Raw genomic sequence first — 20,262 nt, 5'->3', positions numbered from 1 at the left:
CCCGAGTCTCAAAATTATAGTACATTTAACTTTGAGGTATTCATAGTCTTAACAGCTTCAATCATGTTCAGGCATCTTTAAACGAGGTATTCCTAGTGAGTACAGCTTAAAACAGGGTAAAAAGTTGAAGCTGAAGCAGTGTTTGTTGCCGTTTTTGTTCCAAAATGAAGAGCTCAATCCAAGCTGTCCAAGGGTGCACCTCCTTTCTTTGGTTTTCTGGTGGGTTGCTCCATCTGCACTTTATAAACCAGCCTGTTAGGAGCCTAGATGGATTATGTTATTTCATACCATTTTTGCACTTGTTTGGATCGTGGGCAGTTGTAGTATGGTAGCACCTTGTGGAATAACCCTGTAAGGGAGGCAATTCTTAGCCCAACTTGTTTGCCAAAAAATGTCTATATTGGACCCAATATTAATATTGGATCAGTAATCCCTAATTCAGACCATCAGTCCATGCTCAGCTCCCATCAATAAGTTTCTATCTGCCAGAGGATACCTGGGCACATCTGTGGCCTTTTTCAGTTACTAGAGTGCCCTGGTGCGCATGCACACACACACACACACACACACACACACACACACACACACACACACACACACACACACACACACACACACACACACACACACACACACACACACACACACACACACACACAAGGTGCATCCAAAAAGTATGCAATCTTATTTTATTCCACAGAAACAAATGAAGTGTGCAAGGTGTTTCATGACCATGGGTAGTGGCCCTCATGGTGAATTTTCCAGTCACCAGCTGGTCAAAAAGTGTATTTTTTTTAAGCCAGAACCATTTTTAGAGTCCCCTAACTTGTAAAGTAAAACCTTTGCAGAGCCAGGTTCCCTCCTGTAGACAGTTCTGCCCTCAAACTGAAGGAGTCCAGCATCTATAACCTGTTGTAGGTGATTGTGGACTGACACTGTCCCCTGAAAATTGATTTTTCCATTTTTGCTTATAGAAAACATCACTACTTTGGAGAGCAATAACTCAGAAGATAAAAGAGGTAGGCCTTTCCTGATGACAGAGTCTGAAGGCCTGGGCCCAAATTACCCAGGAAAGCAAATGTCAGCCACATATCTTTGCTTGTTTCAGAGATACTGGGATCCAAAAGTGGCTACTCAGAAAGATACGCAAGTTGCAAGTTTCAAAAACAGGCACAACACTTTTTTTTTTAAAGGCCCATAGTTCAGAAACAGGATTTTCCACATAAAACTTTACACATGTTCATTATACATGTAGAGGCACCAATAAAATTTTATAGAAAGACCCAGAAACATTTCTGGAAGTCCTCTTTGGAATGGTGTCCAGCTACATCACTGCATTACACATGATGTGTTTTCACAACTCAAATCGAGTCCCTTTTAGTGTCGTATTCAACAGCCAAAAATCAGAGAGTTATATCAGCAGAGCAGGAAGTCTGACCAGTTACAGGAGTGATGTGTTTGTCCAGAACAGCCTGAATCAGCTGAGCAGAATGAACGGGTCGTGGACAGCCATCCGCGAACCGTTCATTCCAGTCGTTCAGCAAATGAAAATCTGAGGAGGGTTCATTACGTCTTCACTCTAAGGCTTGCTGCTTGCCACTGATGTGTTCTACGGACGAGAAAAAAAATTCACGCACGTGCAAGAAGCTTCCCTACACCATCCCACCAAATGACAACTCGTACACTTCATTTGTATCCGTGGGGTAAAATACGGTTGGATGCACCTCATGTACACACAGGGTTTGTACACCTTTTCCAAGGTCAAATTCAAGCAGTTTTCAGGTCCATTTTCAAGTGTTTCCAGCAGCTCACAGCTGTGTTAATGACATATTTACACAGGTAATACTGACTGAACACTTCAGTGGATGGTTTGGTGTGGACAAATAGATATGAAGCATTCTTCTGAGAGTGGAGCACCCGAGGAGATGGGAGTTGATACTTGGTGGAATAAGGAAGGATTTTTTTCGAGTACTGCAGCTCGTGGACCACCTGACTGAGAGTAAGCTCTCTGAGCCACTGCAGTCTGCATTCACAACAGGCCGTTCCATGGAGACAGCTCTCACTAAAGTGGCACTGACAAGACCTTGAATAGATGCTGGACCTGCACCCCAGGGGGCCACATTGACCTCAGGATCCTCTGTCTGTTGCACCAATGACTGCGTGCCTTTTATCAAAAAATGGACTCTGATTTTGCTGCTGTTCTCTTTTTTTTTTTTTTTTTTTCCCGTTTTCTGTTTCTAACAATGGGTAAAACTCTATAAACACCTTATAACTGTTGGATGGCCTAAGCCGAAGGTCACCCCTCTGAGTCTGGTCTGCTTGAGGTTTCATCCTCATGATCATCAGAGCGGGTTTTTCTTACCACAGTCACCTGTGTTCTTGCTCAGGGGAGTTGGTGAGGTTAGACTTACTCATGTAAGTCTAACCTTTGTTGTGCTTTATGGAAAATGAGCTGAAATTTTAAGAAAATCTAAAAGAACAAGTCACAAATATGTAAAGGCCCGGTCACACGGCACTTAATGAAGGGCAACGAAGCCCAAATGAAACAAGAAATTTGGACTTTCGTTGGCGTTGTTTAACATTTGCACAGCTTCATTCCTGCAGCTGGCGCTTCGTCAGGATTTTTAAACTGTTGAAACATTTGAACGAATGCTGACGAAAACCTCAATCCATATTATGTTTTGCTGTCGTTCTTGGCAGTTTTTTATTGTTTGCTTAGTTTTTGTAATGTTAGCATTTAGTTTGACTTTGTTCAACCAGCTGAATGTTTTCATACAGTGCAGAAACCGGTTTGTGAGCACTGCTGTGTGCAGAGATGCAGCTCCTCTGCGGCAGAGCTGGTGTGTGTTGTGGGGCTTCTGCTGCTGCGTGTGATGTGCGGCTGCTGTCCTGCCTGGCCGGCCAGGAAGAATTTGTCAGCCTCCTCTGCTAGAGCATGGCAGTCCATGATCATGGTGTTGTCCCAGCGCTGCGCGCACCTGAGGAGAGGGTTGCTGTACAAAAAGTCCGGCTGGTGTCCTGTTAGGAGCTGCAGCATTCTGTCCATGAACTCTGAAGAGCTTGCTGTCCTCTAGCCCGTGCACAAAGAAGAGCCTGCTGGCCCTTTCAGTCTGACAATTCAAAGGTTTTGAGGAGGTGATCCTTGATGCTGATCGTGCTCCTGCAAAGCTCCCCGCCACCACTGCGAACAAATACGCAACGATCAAGGATCACCTCCTCACAAAATAATATTTCGTGTTATCTGCAGTAATCTCTCAGAGCGAACTGCACGTCAGTTTGTGCAAACCAGGCGGCAGTTTACAGAAGCGTCAAGTGTAGAAAAAGTTCCAACAGCAGTGGACATTCGCATGTGAACAGGTTTGATCCACACAGCCTGCAGCGCGTATGATCCAACATACCCGTGAGTCTGTGATAAATGATCCACACAGCCCGCAGCGTGTGTGTGTGGATGAGCCAGCAGGGATCCATCCATTAAAATGCACATCAGAAAACACTGGTTACATTCTTTCAATTCATAAAATGGATTTCTTTCAAATTCCAGAGAACACAAACAGCAGGTCAGAAAAAAAAGAGCAGACTCTCTCTCATGTGATCACGCAAGAAAAACGCAGAGTATGCGCGCATTTCAGGCATACTTTAAACGTGGTCAGGTTTTTTTGTTTTTGTTTTGTAAAAATGAGGTGTCTTATGAATGTTGAGCAAGCGCTTCATTTTTTATTTTTTTTTAAATTGGAGCAAGACGGAGTGCGCAGCACATTGCCAGAGTCTGAACCAGACAGTGAGAATTCTGATGATGAAGGAGAACATCTCCTTCATCATCAGAACCCTGTTTTGTCCTGGACAAACAACCAGAGCAGGTGGATCCACCAACATGTGCACAGATCTCCACAGTGAATCGGATCACGTGCTTCTGTTTGCAGCTTCTCCAGGACTCAGGTGCTACAGAGCTCTGTCCAAGCACAGAGTCCTGGAACGCACAGCAGGATGCAGACACACACTGCTCCAGCAGTGGCTCCAGGCACATATCGTTTAAAGTGTTGAGATCAATGTTAGCTTTGGTTTCGTTTTGTTCCTCTTTTGTTCCTTTTGCGCTCTTGCAGGTTATTTGTGATAAAGCTCATTTGTCCACCTTTTCTCAATGATTTGTGACTTTTTTACTTTTTCCCTTCATTCAGGAATCGTCGTATGCCGTACAACTGGGCCATTACATTTGTTCAAGCATTCCATGGGACAGACGTCCACGAGAGCAGGAACCATACATACCAGCACTGTGTAAATGTGTAGACACCTGTAGACGGGCGAGAAGTCCACCAGATCCTGAGCCGTAAGAATCTACAAAACACAGACATACACACAGAGTTTTACTCTGGGTTCAGGGTGGTCCCTGCTGCAGAAGGACCAACAAGCAGAAACCACCTCCTCATCGGCTTCTTCCTCGTCTCCTGTGCCATTATTCATCATCAGTCCATTGGGAGTGTCTGTTGATCTGCAGTGGCCCAAACTGGCCTGTTTGGCTATGGCACTGTTGAAGTTTCTGTGCTGCACTGCCTAACAGGACAACAGAAACAAGAGATCAGACATGGGACAAAGACACAGTCAATCGCTGCGGTGGCACATAGTCTGGTACCTGTCTCATGGCTGTCTCTCCAACCCTGTCAGAGTGTTTTCTGATACTCTCCAGGAAGTCCTTCAGGTCTGACATGGAGATTTCCTTGATCTCTTCCCTCAGCATGGGCAGGTTTTCTGCCATGATTTGGCAGAACCTGTACTGACTGACCCTGTAGACAAGACAATCATTTCAGGCTGGAACACAAGGAGGAGGAGGAGGAGGGGGAGGAACTGCCTTTCTACAGAACTTTTCCATCTAGCAGACGCCCAAAGAACTTTACTGTCTATTCCCACTCAATTCTGACTTATAAAGTCTTACATCAACTCTTGGAGCACATTGCTGCACCCACAGTGCTACAGAACCACCCTAAGTCCTGGACAGCAACCATCCAGGCAGACATCCGATCTGCCCTGGCCTCTCCAAAGTAACCATCCAACTAACACAGTTCACTAACCTCAAACATCTGCACATGTTCACAGCAGCTTCAACTTTCATCAAACTCAACAAGCAACAGTGACCTCTAGTAGCCACGAGGACCGGCCTGTCATCATTTGGTGTTATGGTCACCGTGCATGTTAAAAGATGCCAACATGGCCAAAAACAGGAAGTTCACTGGTCCTCATCTGGATCTATCACAACAAGGGACGGGTGACACAGATGTAAAATGACATCACAATATGTCACAATATTTCTGGAGATCACGATATATAAATGACAATATGAAAACTCATCACACTCACCTGTGACCAAAGTTCAATGACTTCCATAAAGAATTTTTCAAACAACCAAAAAAAGGCCATGAATGATTTTTTTTTTTCCATTCTGACATGTATTTATATTTATATTTGCAAGTTGTTTTTACTTTCACTTTTAATGCTCTGTTTGCTTCTTGCCCTGTGTGCTCCTATACAATGCTACTGGAACCTCAATTTCACTGAGTCTTCCCAAGGGATTAATGAAGTTCTTCCTAATCTAATCTAATCTCTGTGTGGTGGTAAAGGCTGTGAATGTCGAAGCAGCACTTCTTTTCCACCTTCATTCCCTAATAAATCTGCTTGGAATATAAACTGGAATAGCAGCTGCTGTTTCATTCATTCACGGCTCTCTGCATGAAGAACTTAATCTTGTCTTTGACCGGAAGGTGTTTCCCTGATTTTGAACGGGTGTCCATGGGTCCCATGCTCCGTTTCCTAAAGGAACACCTTGCGACAGTGAAACAACCAGCTGGTGTGTGTACTTGGATTAGTGTATTATATTCCCTCCTGCACTAAGCTAGTGATGGTAACACTTGTGTTTCAACTCAGGGACCAATTTTGTTGCCCTTTACTGGACAGGTTCTGTCAACTCTATGTCCTTCTCATAGAAGGGCCTCCAGAGCTCCAGACTGAGGATGCATACACTAGTCTTGGCCTGATGAGTTCTATGTACAGATAGTTTAACACTAATTTGTCAAATAAATGAAGAACTTCTGTGTATCATTTCGCCAAATCAGTTCGCTGACGATACGTGACAACAGTGGCCAGTCTGAGGTCTTTTTCATCATCTTCTTGTCTCAGTGTTAGAGAACCTTGAACTGCCATTCTTATGACTGTTGGAATACCTTTGGCTGCATGATTATTAAAACACCGTGGTGAGTTTTTGTATCATCAGCATAGATTTTTGTCCCACTTCAGTTAAATCACTGATAAATATAACAAATAACAGTGGTCAAGAAAGCGCTCGTGGAGTCTCACTAATATTTTTTCCTAGTAGAGTGAGCACCACTGCCACGCAGTCGTCATTTTCCCTTGCCAAAGGCCCTGTCACACCTTGACGATTTAACCAGTGTATGCCGACCGTATTAAAAAACGATGGCATATGTGGGCGTACATCTAATAAGTTATGGGTAAGCTTTGGGTTAGTTAAGAGTATGAGGTCTATTAGAAAAGTATCGGACCTTATTATTTTTTTCAAAAACCATATGGATTTGAATCACGTGTGATTGCGTCAGCCAAGCCTGAACCTTCGTGCGCATGCGTGAGTTTTTTCACACCTGTCGGTTGCGTCATTCGCCTGTGAGCAGGCTTTGAGTGAGGAGTGGTCCACCCCTCTCGTCGTTTTTTTCATTGTTTAGGAATGGCTCAGAGACTGCCGCTTTGCTTGATCAAAATTTTTTCAGAAACTGTGAGGGACTGTGGATGTGCCTGGACATGCCAGAACTTGAGTGTGGAAGACCAGTTTTAGTTCACACACAACTCCTGGTGATGTCATCAGACAATACTCGCACAGGCATTTTTCATCACACATTCATTCCTCTACTGTTGATTTTACATGTTTCACAACAACATGAAGGATGAAGGATTTGCACATTTTTCTCTTTACTCTCATGTTCAAAATCGTCCTCGTTCTCTTCAGCCATAGCTTAGGATTTAGGGGCATTTATTAGCAGGCTACAATGATCCAGGTTTCTTGATCCTAGCTGGGCTTCATGGATGCACCGGAACATCCAACTCTGTTTTTACTTAGGAACAGATTAGCAACAGAATGTCACAAAGACTTTCTTCTACCACGTCCTGAAACTAAAGACTGTCCCCTCTTCTTTTAATCCCTTTTGTATCTTTGATTCACAGCCAATCCTAATCTGATACATAAGGTGATTTTGAACATTTTGATATGCAACACACGGGTATTATACTCAAAGATAGTACTTTAAAATGGGAAACACTGCTAAGGTAAAAATGAAAAAACTACCACTGGACCCCACAGTATTAAGAGGTTAAATCACTGCAGACAACATCAGCAATCTTCAGTATCATGGGTTCAGCTGAAGACCACAAGTCCTTGCAACACTTAGTTGGTAATAGATTAAAGAGACAAGTCGTATTTTTAGCAACATCCACAATTTGCAACAGCATGCAGAGCGACAGTGTTAAAATCTGTAAATGTCAATTTTCTATCAGAGAAAAATTTATGTCTCCATTAATTAGAGTCACAGTCTGACTAATTCTTGCTGGTATATTTTTTATCTTAAATCCTATTTTCTTTTTCACCCTGTGGGGTCGACTGACACGCCTCCATGTCACAGTCACATGACCAAATTAAGATGATGTAACACCCAATCCGCTCCACTCAGAGTCTCTGTTTGAATATGTGTTGAATGTGCAGACATCAACCTATACACCAGTTTTTAAATTCTGTTAATAGGCCAAGTACAACTTGAATTATGATTAATAATTTATGCCGATCGACTGGTTGGGCTGGTTCCAGTCGACCGTATGAAAAATACAAAAATCTGGAATTATTGAGAGGATTTAGTGCTGCTATGACGGACTGATGCAGAAGGTGGTAGCAATGCACCAATAAGGATGGCGGCTGCCATTAAACAACAAAGAAGAAGAAGAAGAAGAAACACCATAGAGGAATACGACGTGAGAGGACGGTAAAAAAAAAACAAAAACATCGAACTTATTTTCATTCAGTCGAAAGAGGATTTTTAAAAATGTATTCAAATGGAAATCCATCTGTCTTATTTGCAATGCAAATATGGAACAAATGAATGTTGCAATGCAAATGTTGCTGCTCCAAATTCCCACAGAGAGGGAATTTGGAACGGCATTCCAAAACGAGCCACAACGATGCAAACTTCCCGGCTAAATCACCTCTGCACGCCCGAAATGTTCAGGAATTGAAAAGTCGTCTAGCAGCATGACAGTCCGGAAGGTGTGATGATGTGGCTAACAAGATTGCGTGTTGAGTTCGGGCCAGAAGTCTGCAGACATGTTTATTCGGTGTGCAGCTGGAGGAGACGTGCAGAACACAGATGCTGCTGCTGCTTCTGCACACAGAGGTAAATTTGTGGAAGGGTTTACTTGAATTGTTGCCCAAAATTAAAGAATAACCAAAGTCTGGGGAAAAGAAGTTTAAATGTTAAGGACACTACTTTAGTGCACTACGGAGTAAGTTTGGACACACCCCTTCTATATATTATGCATATGGAGAAAGGCTTTTTTTTTTTTACATTTTACATTCCCTCACAAAATAGAAAAATATGACGTGTCCTTGCAGTAATAATTTTCATTTTCAAAAAAATGCTTTTTGAATTCCCTCGCAATGATTGTACGGTGGCCATTAGAGGCCACAACACTTCCGCTCTAGCAAATGCAGAAAACATTTTTAGTACATTGAAAAGCATTATTTCTTTTTCAGAAATCAGAGCTGAATTATCGCTTAAATAAGTAGAATTTGCAAATGAGTTCTACAATATTCTGATATCATGTAAATTCAATTTTATGCAGTGGATGAAAATTTCAAAGGTAATTTCAGCAGTGAAAGACTTAAGTGCTAACCGCAGCTCTTTTTTAAATACATATACGATGTCTGTCAGAAAAGTATCGGACCTTTTTATTTTTTTCAAAAACCATATGGATTTGAATCACGTGTGATTGCATCAGCCAAGCTTGAACCTTCGTGCGCATGCGTGAGTGTTTTCATGCCTGTCGGTTGCGTCATTCGCCTGTGAGCAGGCTTTGTGTGAGCAGTGGTCCACCCCTCTCGTCAGATTTTTATTGCGAATAAATGTCTGAACGATTTGGAGCTTTGCTGCATCAATTTTTTCCAGAAACTGTGAGAGACCTCCAGGTGGACACCATTCGGAAAATTCTGTTGGCTTTCAGGGACAATTTTATGGGGATTACACATATTAAGGAGTGCTCCAGCTGGTTTAAAGACCGCCCACAGCTGCTGAGAGTGCGCCGCGCTCCAAGCGCCGATCGACACGCTGAATCAACCAGATCATTTCCAACGTGAAAGCTTTGTTGATCCGGGACGTCGTCTGACTTCCACAAAAAAAGGAAGAAGGCGTGGACATCAGCACTTTTTCGGCACATTCCACTGTTAAAGGAGTTTTTTTCATGGAAAGAAAAGCGGACGGATGCGCCACCATGCCGTTCATGGCGCGGGACAAAACCACCTCTGTGTTGGTCTCACAGGACGGCTTTGAGATGGCTTTCAGACGGCTGTCGGTGGGTTTTCAGTCGTGTGACTAACCAAGAAATTGTGGATGAGCCTGGACATGCCAGAACATGTCCTGTGAGGCTTCATTACGGCGTTGCTTTGCGCCATGCGGCTCCACCGCAACGCACGGAATTCCTCCGCTCCTCTTTCCATGACAAAAACTCCTGTAACAGTGGAATGTGCCGTTCATTTCCAAACTGGACGCTTTGTTTTATCCGGGACATCCTCTGACTAGCACAGGAATTGCGGAAGACGTGGACATCAGCACTTTTTCGGCACATTGAGACAGATGTGTGGAGGAATTCCGCGCATCGCGGTGGAGCCGCATGGCGCATCCACTGAACCTGTTCTCAGTTTTCTCTTTTTTTTTTTTTATTTGGGAAACTATAGTTGTGGACTGTATAATGTCCAAAGTGGCATTACTCTTCAACCTGGATATCTGTGCTATTGAGAAAAAGATCTTCACACTGAAAAATGACACTGACCTCAAATCCAGAGCAACAGCTGGCATAAATGTCCAATTCTGGAATTTAATGCAGAAAGAGAAGCACCCCAACCTCAGACAAACTGCACGGAATTTGACTGGACTTTTTGGATCAACATATTTGTGTGAGTCTGCCTTTTCACATATAAAAATCATCACGTCAAAATACAGATTCACCATGACTGATGACCACCATGCAGACTTTTTATGGCTGCACTCAGCTCCTACTGTCCGGAATATGAGAGAGTAGCTGCCTCTTCTCAGTGCCAGAAGTCCCACTAAGGTAGAGAACAACTTTTCCAAGATGAATTAGGAATCGTTGGCCAGATTGATCTGACAGGTAGGTTTGTCAAAGATGGTTGGACACAAATACAAGGCTCACACACACAGCTCTGGTTAACAAAAGACTTTAGTGGTGTGAACAGAACAGATCGGTACACAAGTAGGCAGTCCAAAAACCACAGCAGTACAAAAATCATCAGGCTAAGGCGTGGTCATTCAAACAAGCAGTAGATCATAAACACAACGAGGCAGGCAGGACTATGGAACATGAAAATCAGAGGTGGAGAGCTCAATCTGGCGAGGAACTACTGCACCCAGTGAGCTTATTATATACCCCAGTGATGAGCTGCAAATTAGGAACAGGTGTGCGTGGAAAGCACCAGAATGAGGGTGTGGTCAGAGAGAAGGAAACGCCCACCACCAAGAACCCAGGGACAGAGAAGAGATACAGAGTCAAACAGACCCAAGCAGAAAAACCCAGCAAGATAATAACCACACAGAAAACCAATGCATCAAGAAAATAACAAAACAGACTAAAAGAAAATAAAACAGACAATCAAGCCAAATGTCAAACCCTGACAGTACTCCCCCCCAACACCACGGCTGACTCCATACTGCCCAAGAGCCCCAGGATGAACAGCATCAAAGTCGAGGATCAGACTGGGATCCAACTCAAAGCAGGAGGGAATCCATGAACGCTCCTCGGGGCCATAACCCTTCCAATCAACAAAGTAGTGGACACCACGACCATGATGTCGAGTGTCCAGGAGCTGCTGCACAGTAAAAACTGGGCCACCATCCACACACACGAGGTGGGTGGCAGAGGGATGGCCGGAGAACATAAAGCACTGGAATGTACTGGGTTGATCTGAGTGACATGAAATGTGGAGTGGATGCACATGGACCTGGGGAGATGGAGACGAACAGAGACAGGGTTAATGATTTTAGATACCGGGAAGGGACCAACGAACCTGGGAGCCAATTTTTTGGGCAGGTTGCACGTGGAGAGAAAACTTTCTGTCCAGGAGCATAAGAAGGCGCGGTGGACCTCCTTCGGTCAGCAGCGGTTTTGTAGGTCAGAAACCGGAGAATGCTGAGGGTAAACTGTTGTAAGCTAATTCTACCCAGGGAAATTGTGATGACCTGTAGCTGGGTGTTGAGAAGCAAGAACCCGGACACCCTTTTCAAGCTCCTGACTGAGCCGTTCAATGTCCCCATGGGCCTGTGGATGGTAGCCCAATGTTAAGCTGGAAGTGACCTCGAGGAGACAGCAGAATTTCCTCCAAAATTGGAGACAAACTGTGGCCCACGATCAGATACAATATCTTGAGGGAACTCGTGTAGCTTAAAAACGTGCTAAAGCATCACTTCAGCCATCTCTTTAGTGGAGGGAAGTCTAGGCAAAGGATAAAGTAAACCATTTTCGACAACTGGTCCACAACCGTAAAAACCACTGTATGACCCTTACAGGGCAGAAAACAGGTTACAAAGTTAAATGAAATGTGTGACCATGGGCAGGTAGGAACAAGAAGCGGCATCAAAGTGCCCGCAGGAGGGCGAATGGATGACTTATGCATGGCACATACTTGGCAGGCATTAACGTAATCAGTCACATCTTTACATAACCCTGGCCACCAAAGTCTTTGCTGTATGACAAAAAACATCTTTTTGATCCCTGGATGACATGAAAACCGATGGTCACGGCTCCACCGAATAACGTCCCAAGCCCCGGGAACAAAATGTTTGCCCTGCGTACAACCGGAGGTAACCAACGTATTGTTCAATGCCGATCTGACCCTTGACTCAATTTCCTAAGTTAATGCAGACACAAAACAAGTGGTCGGTAAGATGGTTCCCGGATCGGCAGGTGCGTCCACCGGATCTCCCTGTTGAGACAAAGCATCAGGTTTACCGTTTTTGGAGCCCGGGCGATAGGACAGCACAAAATTGAAATGGCTAAAGAAGATGGCCCAACTGGCCTGGCGGGCAATGAGGCGCTTTGCGGTATGTAAATAAGCTACATTTTTATGGGTGGTGTAAACTACAAATGGAATTTGTGCCCCCTCCAACCAGTGCTGCCACTCATCCAAGGCTACTTTCACTGCCAAACAGCTTGCGGTTGCTGATGCCATACTTCCGCTTGGCTGCAGTCAGCTTTTTGGACAAGAAGGCGCATGGATGCAGCCTGTTGTCCAATTTCTCTGCGATAGGACCGCTCCTACACCTACGTTGGAAGCATCGGCCTCAACCACAAACTGACGAGTGGGGTCAGGAAGGAGCAGCATGGGGGCCACGGTAAAGTGATTCTTTAGGACTCTAAATGCCTTGTCATACTCCGGCGTCCAGACAAACGGACAAGGTTACTTCATGTAGCGAAGCTGCGACCCCACTGAAATTGCATGTAAACCTGAGATAAAAATTTGCTGAACCCAGGAATCTTTGGACTTCTTTTAAGTGTTAGGTACAGCCCAATCCAGCACCACTGCTATCTTTTCTGGGTCCATCTGTATTTCACGTTCCGCAATTACAAAGCCCAGGAAGGAAACCGTAGATCTACGGAACTCACATTTTTCAGCTTTCACAAAGAAGTCATTGTGCAGCAGGGTTTGCAGAATGGTACACACATGCTGGGAGTGGGTCTCAAGAATGGAGGAAAATATTAACATGTCATCTAGATACACAAAAAAAAAAACTTGTTGAGATACGCTTGTAAAACATTATTAACCAGATTCTGGAGCACGGCAAGTGCATCCGTGAGTCCAAAAGGCATGACTAAATATTCATAATGCTCTGTTGGCATGTTAAAGGCTGTCTTCCATTCATCATCCTGTCTTATCTGTATTAAATGATAGGTGTTGCACAGGTCAAGCTTTGTGAATATCTTGGCTCCTTCTAACAACTCGAAGGCAGAAGAAATAAGTGGCAGCGGATAACGGTTCTTAACTGTGATGTCGTTTAGCCCGCGATTGATTCGGGGGCAGAGGGACTTAATCTTCTTTTCTACAAAAAAGAACCCCACCCATGCGGGTGGAACTTATCTCTCCCTTTGACCAATCAAAACTGGACCAGTGACATTCAAATCAAATAAAAAAAAATTAAATCAATTTTATTTATATAGCGCCAAATCACAACAAACAGTTGCCCCAAGGTGCTTTATATTGTAAGGCAAAAGCCATACAATAATTACAGAAAAACCCCAACGGTCAAAACGACCCCCTGTGAGCAAGCACTTGGCGACAGTGGGTAGGAAAAACTCTCTTTTAACAGGAAGAAACCTCCAGCAGAACCAGGCTCAGGGAGGGGCAGTCTTCTGCTGGGACTGGTTGGGGCTGAGGGGAGAGAATCAGGAAAAAGACATGCTGTGGAAGAGAGCAGAGGTCAATCACTAATGATTAAATGCAGAGTGGTGCATACAGAGCAAAAAGAGAAAGAAACACTCAGTGCATCATGGGAACCCCCCAGCAGTCTAAGTCTATAGCAGCATAACTAAGGGATGGTTCAGGGTCACCTGATCCAGCCCTAACTATAAGCTTTAGCAAAAAGGAAAGTTTTAAGCCTAATCTTAAAAGTACAGAGGGTGTCTGTCTCCCTGATCCGAAATGGGAGCTGGTTCCACAGGAGAGCAGGCTGAAAGCTGAAGGCTCTGCCTCCCATTCTACTCTTAAAAACCCTAGGAACTACAACTAAGCCTGCAGTCTGAGAGCGAAGCGCTCTATTGGAGTGATATGGTACTATGAGGTCCCTAAGATAAGATGGGACCTGATTATTCAAAACCTTATAAGTAAGAAGAAGAATTTTAAATTCTATTCTAGAATTAACAGGAAGCCAATGAAGAGAGGCCAATATGGGTGAGATATGCTCTCTCCTTCTAGTCCCTGTCAGTACTCTAGCTGCAGCATTTTGAATTAACTGAAGGCTTTTCAGGGAACTTTTAGGACAACCTGATAATAATGAATTACAATAGTCCAGCCTAGACGAAATAAATGCATGAATTAGTTTTTCAGCATCACTCTGAGACAAGACCTTTCTAATTTTAGAGATATTGCGCAAATGCAAAAAAGCAGTCCTACATATTTGCTTAATATGCGCATTGAAGGACATATCCTGATCAAAAATGACTCCAAGATTTCTCACAGTATTACCAGAGGTCAGGGTAATGCCATCCAGAGTAAGGATCTGGTTAGACACCATGTTTCTAAGATTTGTGGGGCCAAATACAATAACTTCAGTTTTATCTGAATTTAAAAGCAGGAAATTAGAGGTCATCCATGTAGCTCATTCGTAGCTTTGGAGGCCAGGCTGGGCGAATTGGAGACCCGGCTCCGCACCGTGGAAAATTCTACAGCTAGCCAGGCCCCTGTAGTCGGTGCGGACCAAGGTAGCTTAGCCGCCGTTAGTTCCCCTCCAGCAGATCCCGAGCAGCCGGGAAAGCAGGGTGACTGGGTGACTGTGAGGAGGAAGCGTAGCCCTAAACAGAAGCCCCCTGTACACCGCCAACCCGTTCACATTTCTAACCATTTTTCCCCACTCGGCGACACACCCGCCGAGGATCAAACTCTGGTTATTGGCGACTCTGTTTTGAGAAATGTGAAGTTAGCGACACCAGCAACAATAGTCAATTGTCTTCCGGGGGCCAGAACAGGCGACACTGAAGGAAATTTGAAACTGCTGGCTAAGGCTAAGCGTAAATTTGGTAAGATTGTAATTCACGTCGGCAGTAATGACACCCGGTTACGCCAACTGGAGGTCACTAAAATTAACATTGAATCGGTGTGTAACTTTGCAAAAACAATGTCGGACTCTGTAGTTTTCTCTGGGACCCTCCCCAATCGGACCGGGAGTGACATGTTTAGCCGCATGTTCTGGTTGAATTGCTGGCTGTCTGAGTGGTGTCCAAAAAATGAGGTGAGCTTCATAGATAATTGGCAAAGCTTCTGGGGAAAACCTGGTCCTGTTAGGAGAGACGGCATCCATCCCACTTTGGATGGAGCAGCTCTCATTTCTAGAAATCTGGCCAATTTTCTTAAATCCTCCAAACCGTGACTACCCAGGGTTGGGACCAGGAAGCAGAGTTGTAGTCTTACACACCTCTCTGCAGCTTCTCTCCCCCTGCCATCCCCTCATTACCCCATCCCCGTAGAGACGGTGCCTGCTCCCAGACCACCAATAACCAGTAAAAATCTATTTAAGCATAAAAATTCAAAAAGAAAAAATAATATAGCACCTTCAACTGCACCACAGACTAAAACAGTTAAATGTGGTCTATTAAACATTAGATCTCTCTCTTCTAAGTCCCTGTTAGTAAATGATATAATAATTGATCAACATATTGATTTATTCTGCCTTACAGAAACCTGGTTACAACAGGATGAATATGTTAGTTTAAATGAGTCAACACCCCCGAGTCACACTAACTGCCAGAACGCTCGTAGCATGGACCAAGGCGGAGGATTAGCAGCAATCTTCCATTCCAGCTTATTAATTAATCAAAAACCCAGACAGAGCTTTAATTCATTTGAAAGCTTGATTTTTAGTCTTGTTCATCCAAATTGGAAGTCCCAAGAACCAGTTTTATTTGTTGTTATCTATCGTCAACCTGGTCGTTACTGTGAGTTTCTCTGTGAATTTTCGGACCTTTTGTCTGACTTAGTGCTTAGCTCAGATAAGATAATTATAGTGGGCGATTTTAACATCCACACAGATGCTGAGAATGACAGTCTCAACACTGCATTTGATCTATTGTTAGACTCGATTGGCTTTGCTCAAAATGTAAATGAGTCCACCCACCAATTTAATCATATCTTAGATCTTGTTCTGACTTATGGTATGGAAATTGAAGACTTAACAGTATTCCCTGAAAACCCCCTTCTGTCTGATCATTTCTTAATAACATTTACATTTACTCTGATGGACTACCCAGTAGTGGGGAATAAGTTGGGGTTTTTCCGTAATTATTGTATGGCTTTGCCTTACAATATAAAGTGCCTTGGGGCAACTGTTTGTTGTGATTTGGCGCTATATAAATAAAACTGATTTGATTTGATCCATGTCTTTATGTCTGTAAGACATTCCTGCAGTGTAACTAATTGGTGTGTGTCCTCTGGCTTCATGGATAGATAAAGCTGGGTATCATCTGCGTAACAATGAAAGTTTAAGCAATGCTTTCTAATAATACTGCCTAAGGGAAGCATTTATAAAGTGAATAAAATTGGTCCTAGCACAGAACATTGTGGAATTCCATAATTAACCTTAGTCTGTGAAGAAGACTCCCCATTTACATGAACAAATTGTAATCTATTAGATAAATATGATTCAAACCACCACAACGCAGTCCCTTTAATACCTATGGCATGCTCTAATCTCTGTAATAAAATTTTATGGTCAACAGTATCAAAAGCAGCACTGAGGTCTAACACGACAAGCACAGAGATGGGGCCACTGTCTGAGGCCATAAGAAGATCATTTGTAACCTTCACTAATGCTGTTTCTGTACTATGATGAATTCTAAAACCTGACTGAAACTCTTCAAATAGACCATTCCTCTGCAGATGATCAGTTAGCTGTGTTACAACTACCCATTCAAGAATTTTTGAGAGAAAAGGAAGGTTGGAGATTGGCCTATAATTAGCTAAGATAGCTGGGTCAAGTGATGGCTTTTTAAGTAAAGGTTTAATTACTGCCACCTTAAAAGCCTGTGGTACATAGCCAACTAATAAAAATAGATTGGTCATATTTAAGATCGAAGCATTAATTAATGGTAGGGCTTCCTTGAGCAGCCTGGTAGGAATGGGGTCTAAAAGACATGTTGATGGTTTGGAGGAAGTAACTAATGAAACAATCGGAGAGAAAGCGTCTAACCAAATACCAGCATTACTGAAAGCAGCCAAAGATAACGATATGTCTTTGGGATGGTTATGAGTAATTTTTTCTCTAATAGTTAAAATTTTATTACCAAAGAAAGTCATGAAGTCATTATTGTTCTTATTTTCTTCAATTAGTGATGAGTAGTAAGATGTCCTAGCTTTACGGAGGGCTCTTTTTTTATACAGCAACAGACTCTTTTTCCAGGCTAAGTGAAGATCTTCTAAATTAGTGAGAGGCCATTTCCTCTTTACCTTACGGGTTATCTGCTTTAAGCTGCGAGTTTGTGAGTTATACCACAGAGTCAGGCACTTCTGATTTAAGGCTCTCTTTTTCAGAGGAGCCACAGCATCCAAAGTTGTGCTCAATGAGGATGTAAAACTATTGACGAGATACTCTATCTCACTCACAGAGTTTAGGTAGCTACTCTGCACTGTGTTGGTATATGGCATTGGAGAACATAACAAAGAAGGAATCATATCCTTAAACCTAGTTACAGCGCTTTCCGAAAGACTTCTACTGAAATGAAACTTATTCCCCACTGCTGGGTAGTCCATTAAAGTAAATGTAAATGTTATTAAGAAATGATCAGACAGAAGGGGGTTTTCAGGGAATACTGTTAAGGCTTCAATTTCCATACCATAAGTCAGAACAAGATCTAAAGTATGGTTAAAGTGGTGGGTGGACTCATTTACATTTTGAGCGAAGCCAATTGAGTCTAATAATATATTAAATGCAGTGTTGAGGCTGTCATTCTCAGCATCTATGTGGATGTTAAAATCGCCCACTATAATTATCTTATCTGAGCTAAGCACTAAGTCAGACAAAAGGTCTGAAAATTCACAGAGAAACTCACAGTAACAACCAGGTGGACGATAGATAACAACAAATAAAACTGGTTTTTGGGACTTCCAATTTGGATGGACAAGACTAAGAGTCACGTTTTCAAATGAATTAAAGCTCTGTCTGGGTTTTTGATTAATTAATAAGCTGGAGTGGAAGACTGCTGCTAATCCTCCCCCTCGGCCCGTGCTACGAGCGTTCTGACAGTTAGTTAGTGTACCAATAACCAATAACCAGCAAAAATCTATTTAAGCATAAAAATTCAAAAAGAAAAAATAATATAGCACCTTCAACTGCACCACAGACTAAAACAGTTAAATGTGGTCTATTAAACATTAGGTCTCTCTCTTCTAAGTCCCTGTTGGTAAATGATATAATAATTGATCAACATATTGATTTATTCTGCCTAACAGAAACCTGGTTACAGCAGGATGAATATGTTAGTTTAAATGAGTGGATTAGCAGCAATCTTCCATTCCAGCTTATTAATTAATCAAAAACCCAGACAGAGCTTTAATTCATTTGAAAGCTTGTCTCTTAGTCTTGTCCATCCAAATTGGAAGTCCCAAAAACCAGTTTTATTTGTTATTATCTATCGTCCACCTGGTCGTTACTGTGAGTTTCTCTGTGAATTTTCAGACCTTTTCCACATCCACACAGATTCTGAGAATGACAGCCTCAACACTGCATTTAATCTATTATTAGACTCTATTGGCTTTGCTCAAAAAGTAAATGAGTCCACCCACCACTTTAATCATATCTTAGATCTTGTTCTGACTTATGGTATGGAAATAGAAGACTTAACAGTATTCCCTGAAAACTCCCTTCTGTCTGATCATTTTTTAATAACATTTACATTTACTCTGATGGACTACCCAGCAGTAGGGAATAAGTTTCATTACACTAGAAGTCTTTCAGAAAGCGCTGTAACTAGGTTTAAGGATATGATTCCTTCTTTATGTTCTCTAATGCCATATAACAACACAGTGCAGAGTAGCTACCTAAACTCTGTAAGGGAGATAGAGTATCTCGTCAATAGTTTTACATCCTCATTGAAGACAACTTTGGATGCTGTAGCTCCTCTGAAAAAGAGAGCTTTAAATCAGAAGTGTCTGACTCCATGGTATAACTCTCAAACTCGTAGCTTAAAGCAGATAACCCGTAAGTTGGAGAGGAAATGGCATCTCACTAATTTAGAAGATCTTCACTTAGCCTGGAAAAAGAGTCTGTTGCTCTATAAAAAAGCCCTCCGTAAAGCTAGGACATCTTTCTACTCATCACTAATTGAAGAAAATAAGAACAACCCCAGGTTTCTTTTCAGCACTGTAGCCAGGCTGACAAAGAGTCAGAGCTCTATTGAGCTGAGTATTCCATTAACTTTAACTAGTAATGACTTCATGACTTTCTTTGCTAACAAAATTTTAACTATTAGAGAAAAAATTACTCATAACCATCCCAAAGACGTATCGTTATCTTTGGCTGTTTTCAGTGATGCCGGTATTTGGTTAGACTCTTTCTCTCCGATTGTTCTGTCTGAGTTATTTTCATTAGTTACTTCATCCAAACCATCAACATGTTTATTAGACCCCATTCCTACCAGGCTGCTCAAGGAAGCCCTACCATTATTTAATGCTTCGATCTTAAATATGATCAATCTATCTTTGTTAGTTGGCTATGTACCACAGGCTTTTAAGGTGGCAGTAATTAAACCATTACTTAAAAAGCCATCACTTGACCCAGCTATCTTAGCTAATTATAGGCCAATCTCCAACCTTCCTTTTCTCTCAAAAATTCTTGAAAGGGTAGTTGTAAAACAGCTAACTGATCATCTGCAGAGGAATGGTCTATTTGAAGAGTTTCAGTCAGGTTTTAGAATTCATCATAGTACAGAAACAGCATTAGTGAAGGTTACAAATGATCTTCTTATGGCCTCGGACAGTGGACTCATCTCTGTGCTTGTTCTGTTAGACCTCAGTGCTGCTTTTGATACTGTTGACCATAAAATTTTATTACAGAGATTAGAGCATGCCATAGGTATTAAAGGCACTGCGCTGCGGTGGTTTGAATCATATTTGTCTAATAGATTACAATTTGTTCATGTAAATGGGGAATCTTCTTCACAGACTAAAGTTAATTATGGAGTTCCACAAGGTTCTGTGCTAGGACCAATTTTATTCACTTTATATATGCT

The 20,262-nt window shown here is 42.6% G+C and overlaps 1 protein-coding gene across 2 annotated transcripts in view; it reads right to left on the bottom strand.

Moving 5' to 3' along the window:
- Positions 1-20,262, bottom strand: part of LOC117530877 (exocyst complex component 6-like) — a 182,699-nt gene that overhangs the window by 122,878 nt on the left and 39,559 nt on the right. For both annotated transcript variants that reach the window (XM_034193823.1, XM_034193824.1), the window contains exons 7-9: positions 4,628-4,778; positions 4,417-4,548; positions 4,264-4,332 (exon numbers count right to left, since the gene is read on the bottom strand). In XM_034193823.1, the coding sequence (XP_034049714.1) occupies positions 4,264-4,332; positions 4,417-4,548; positions 4,628-4,778 (352 nt within the window). The remainder of the gene's footprint in view (positions 1-4,263; positions 4,333-4,416; positions 4,549-4,627; positions 4,779-20,262) is intronic.

This window comes from Thalassophryne amazonica, chromosome 18 (assembly GCF_902500255.1).
Source record: "Thalassophryne amazonica chromosome 18, fThaAma1.1, whole genome shotgun sequence".
Classification (NCBI taxonomy): Eukaryota; Metazoa; Chordata; class Actinopteri; order Batrachoidiformes; family Batrachoididae; genus Thalassophryne; species Thalassophryne amazonica.
This window is presented reverse-complemented; position numbering and strand designations above follow the sequence as displayed.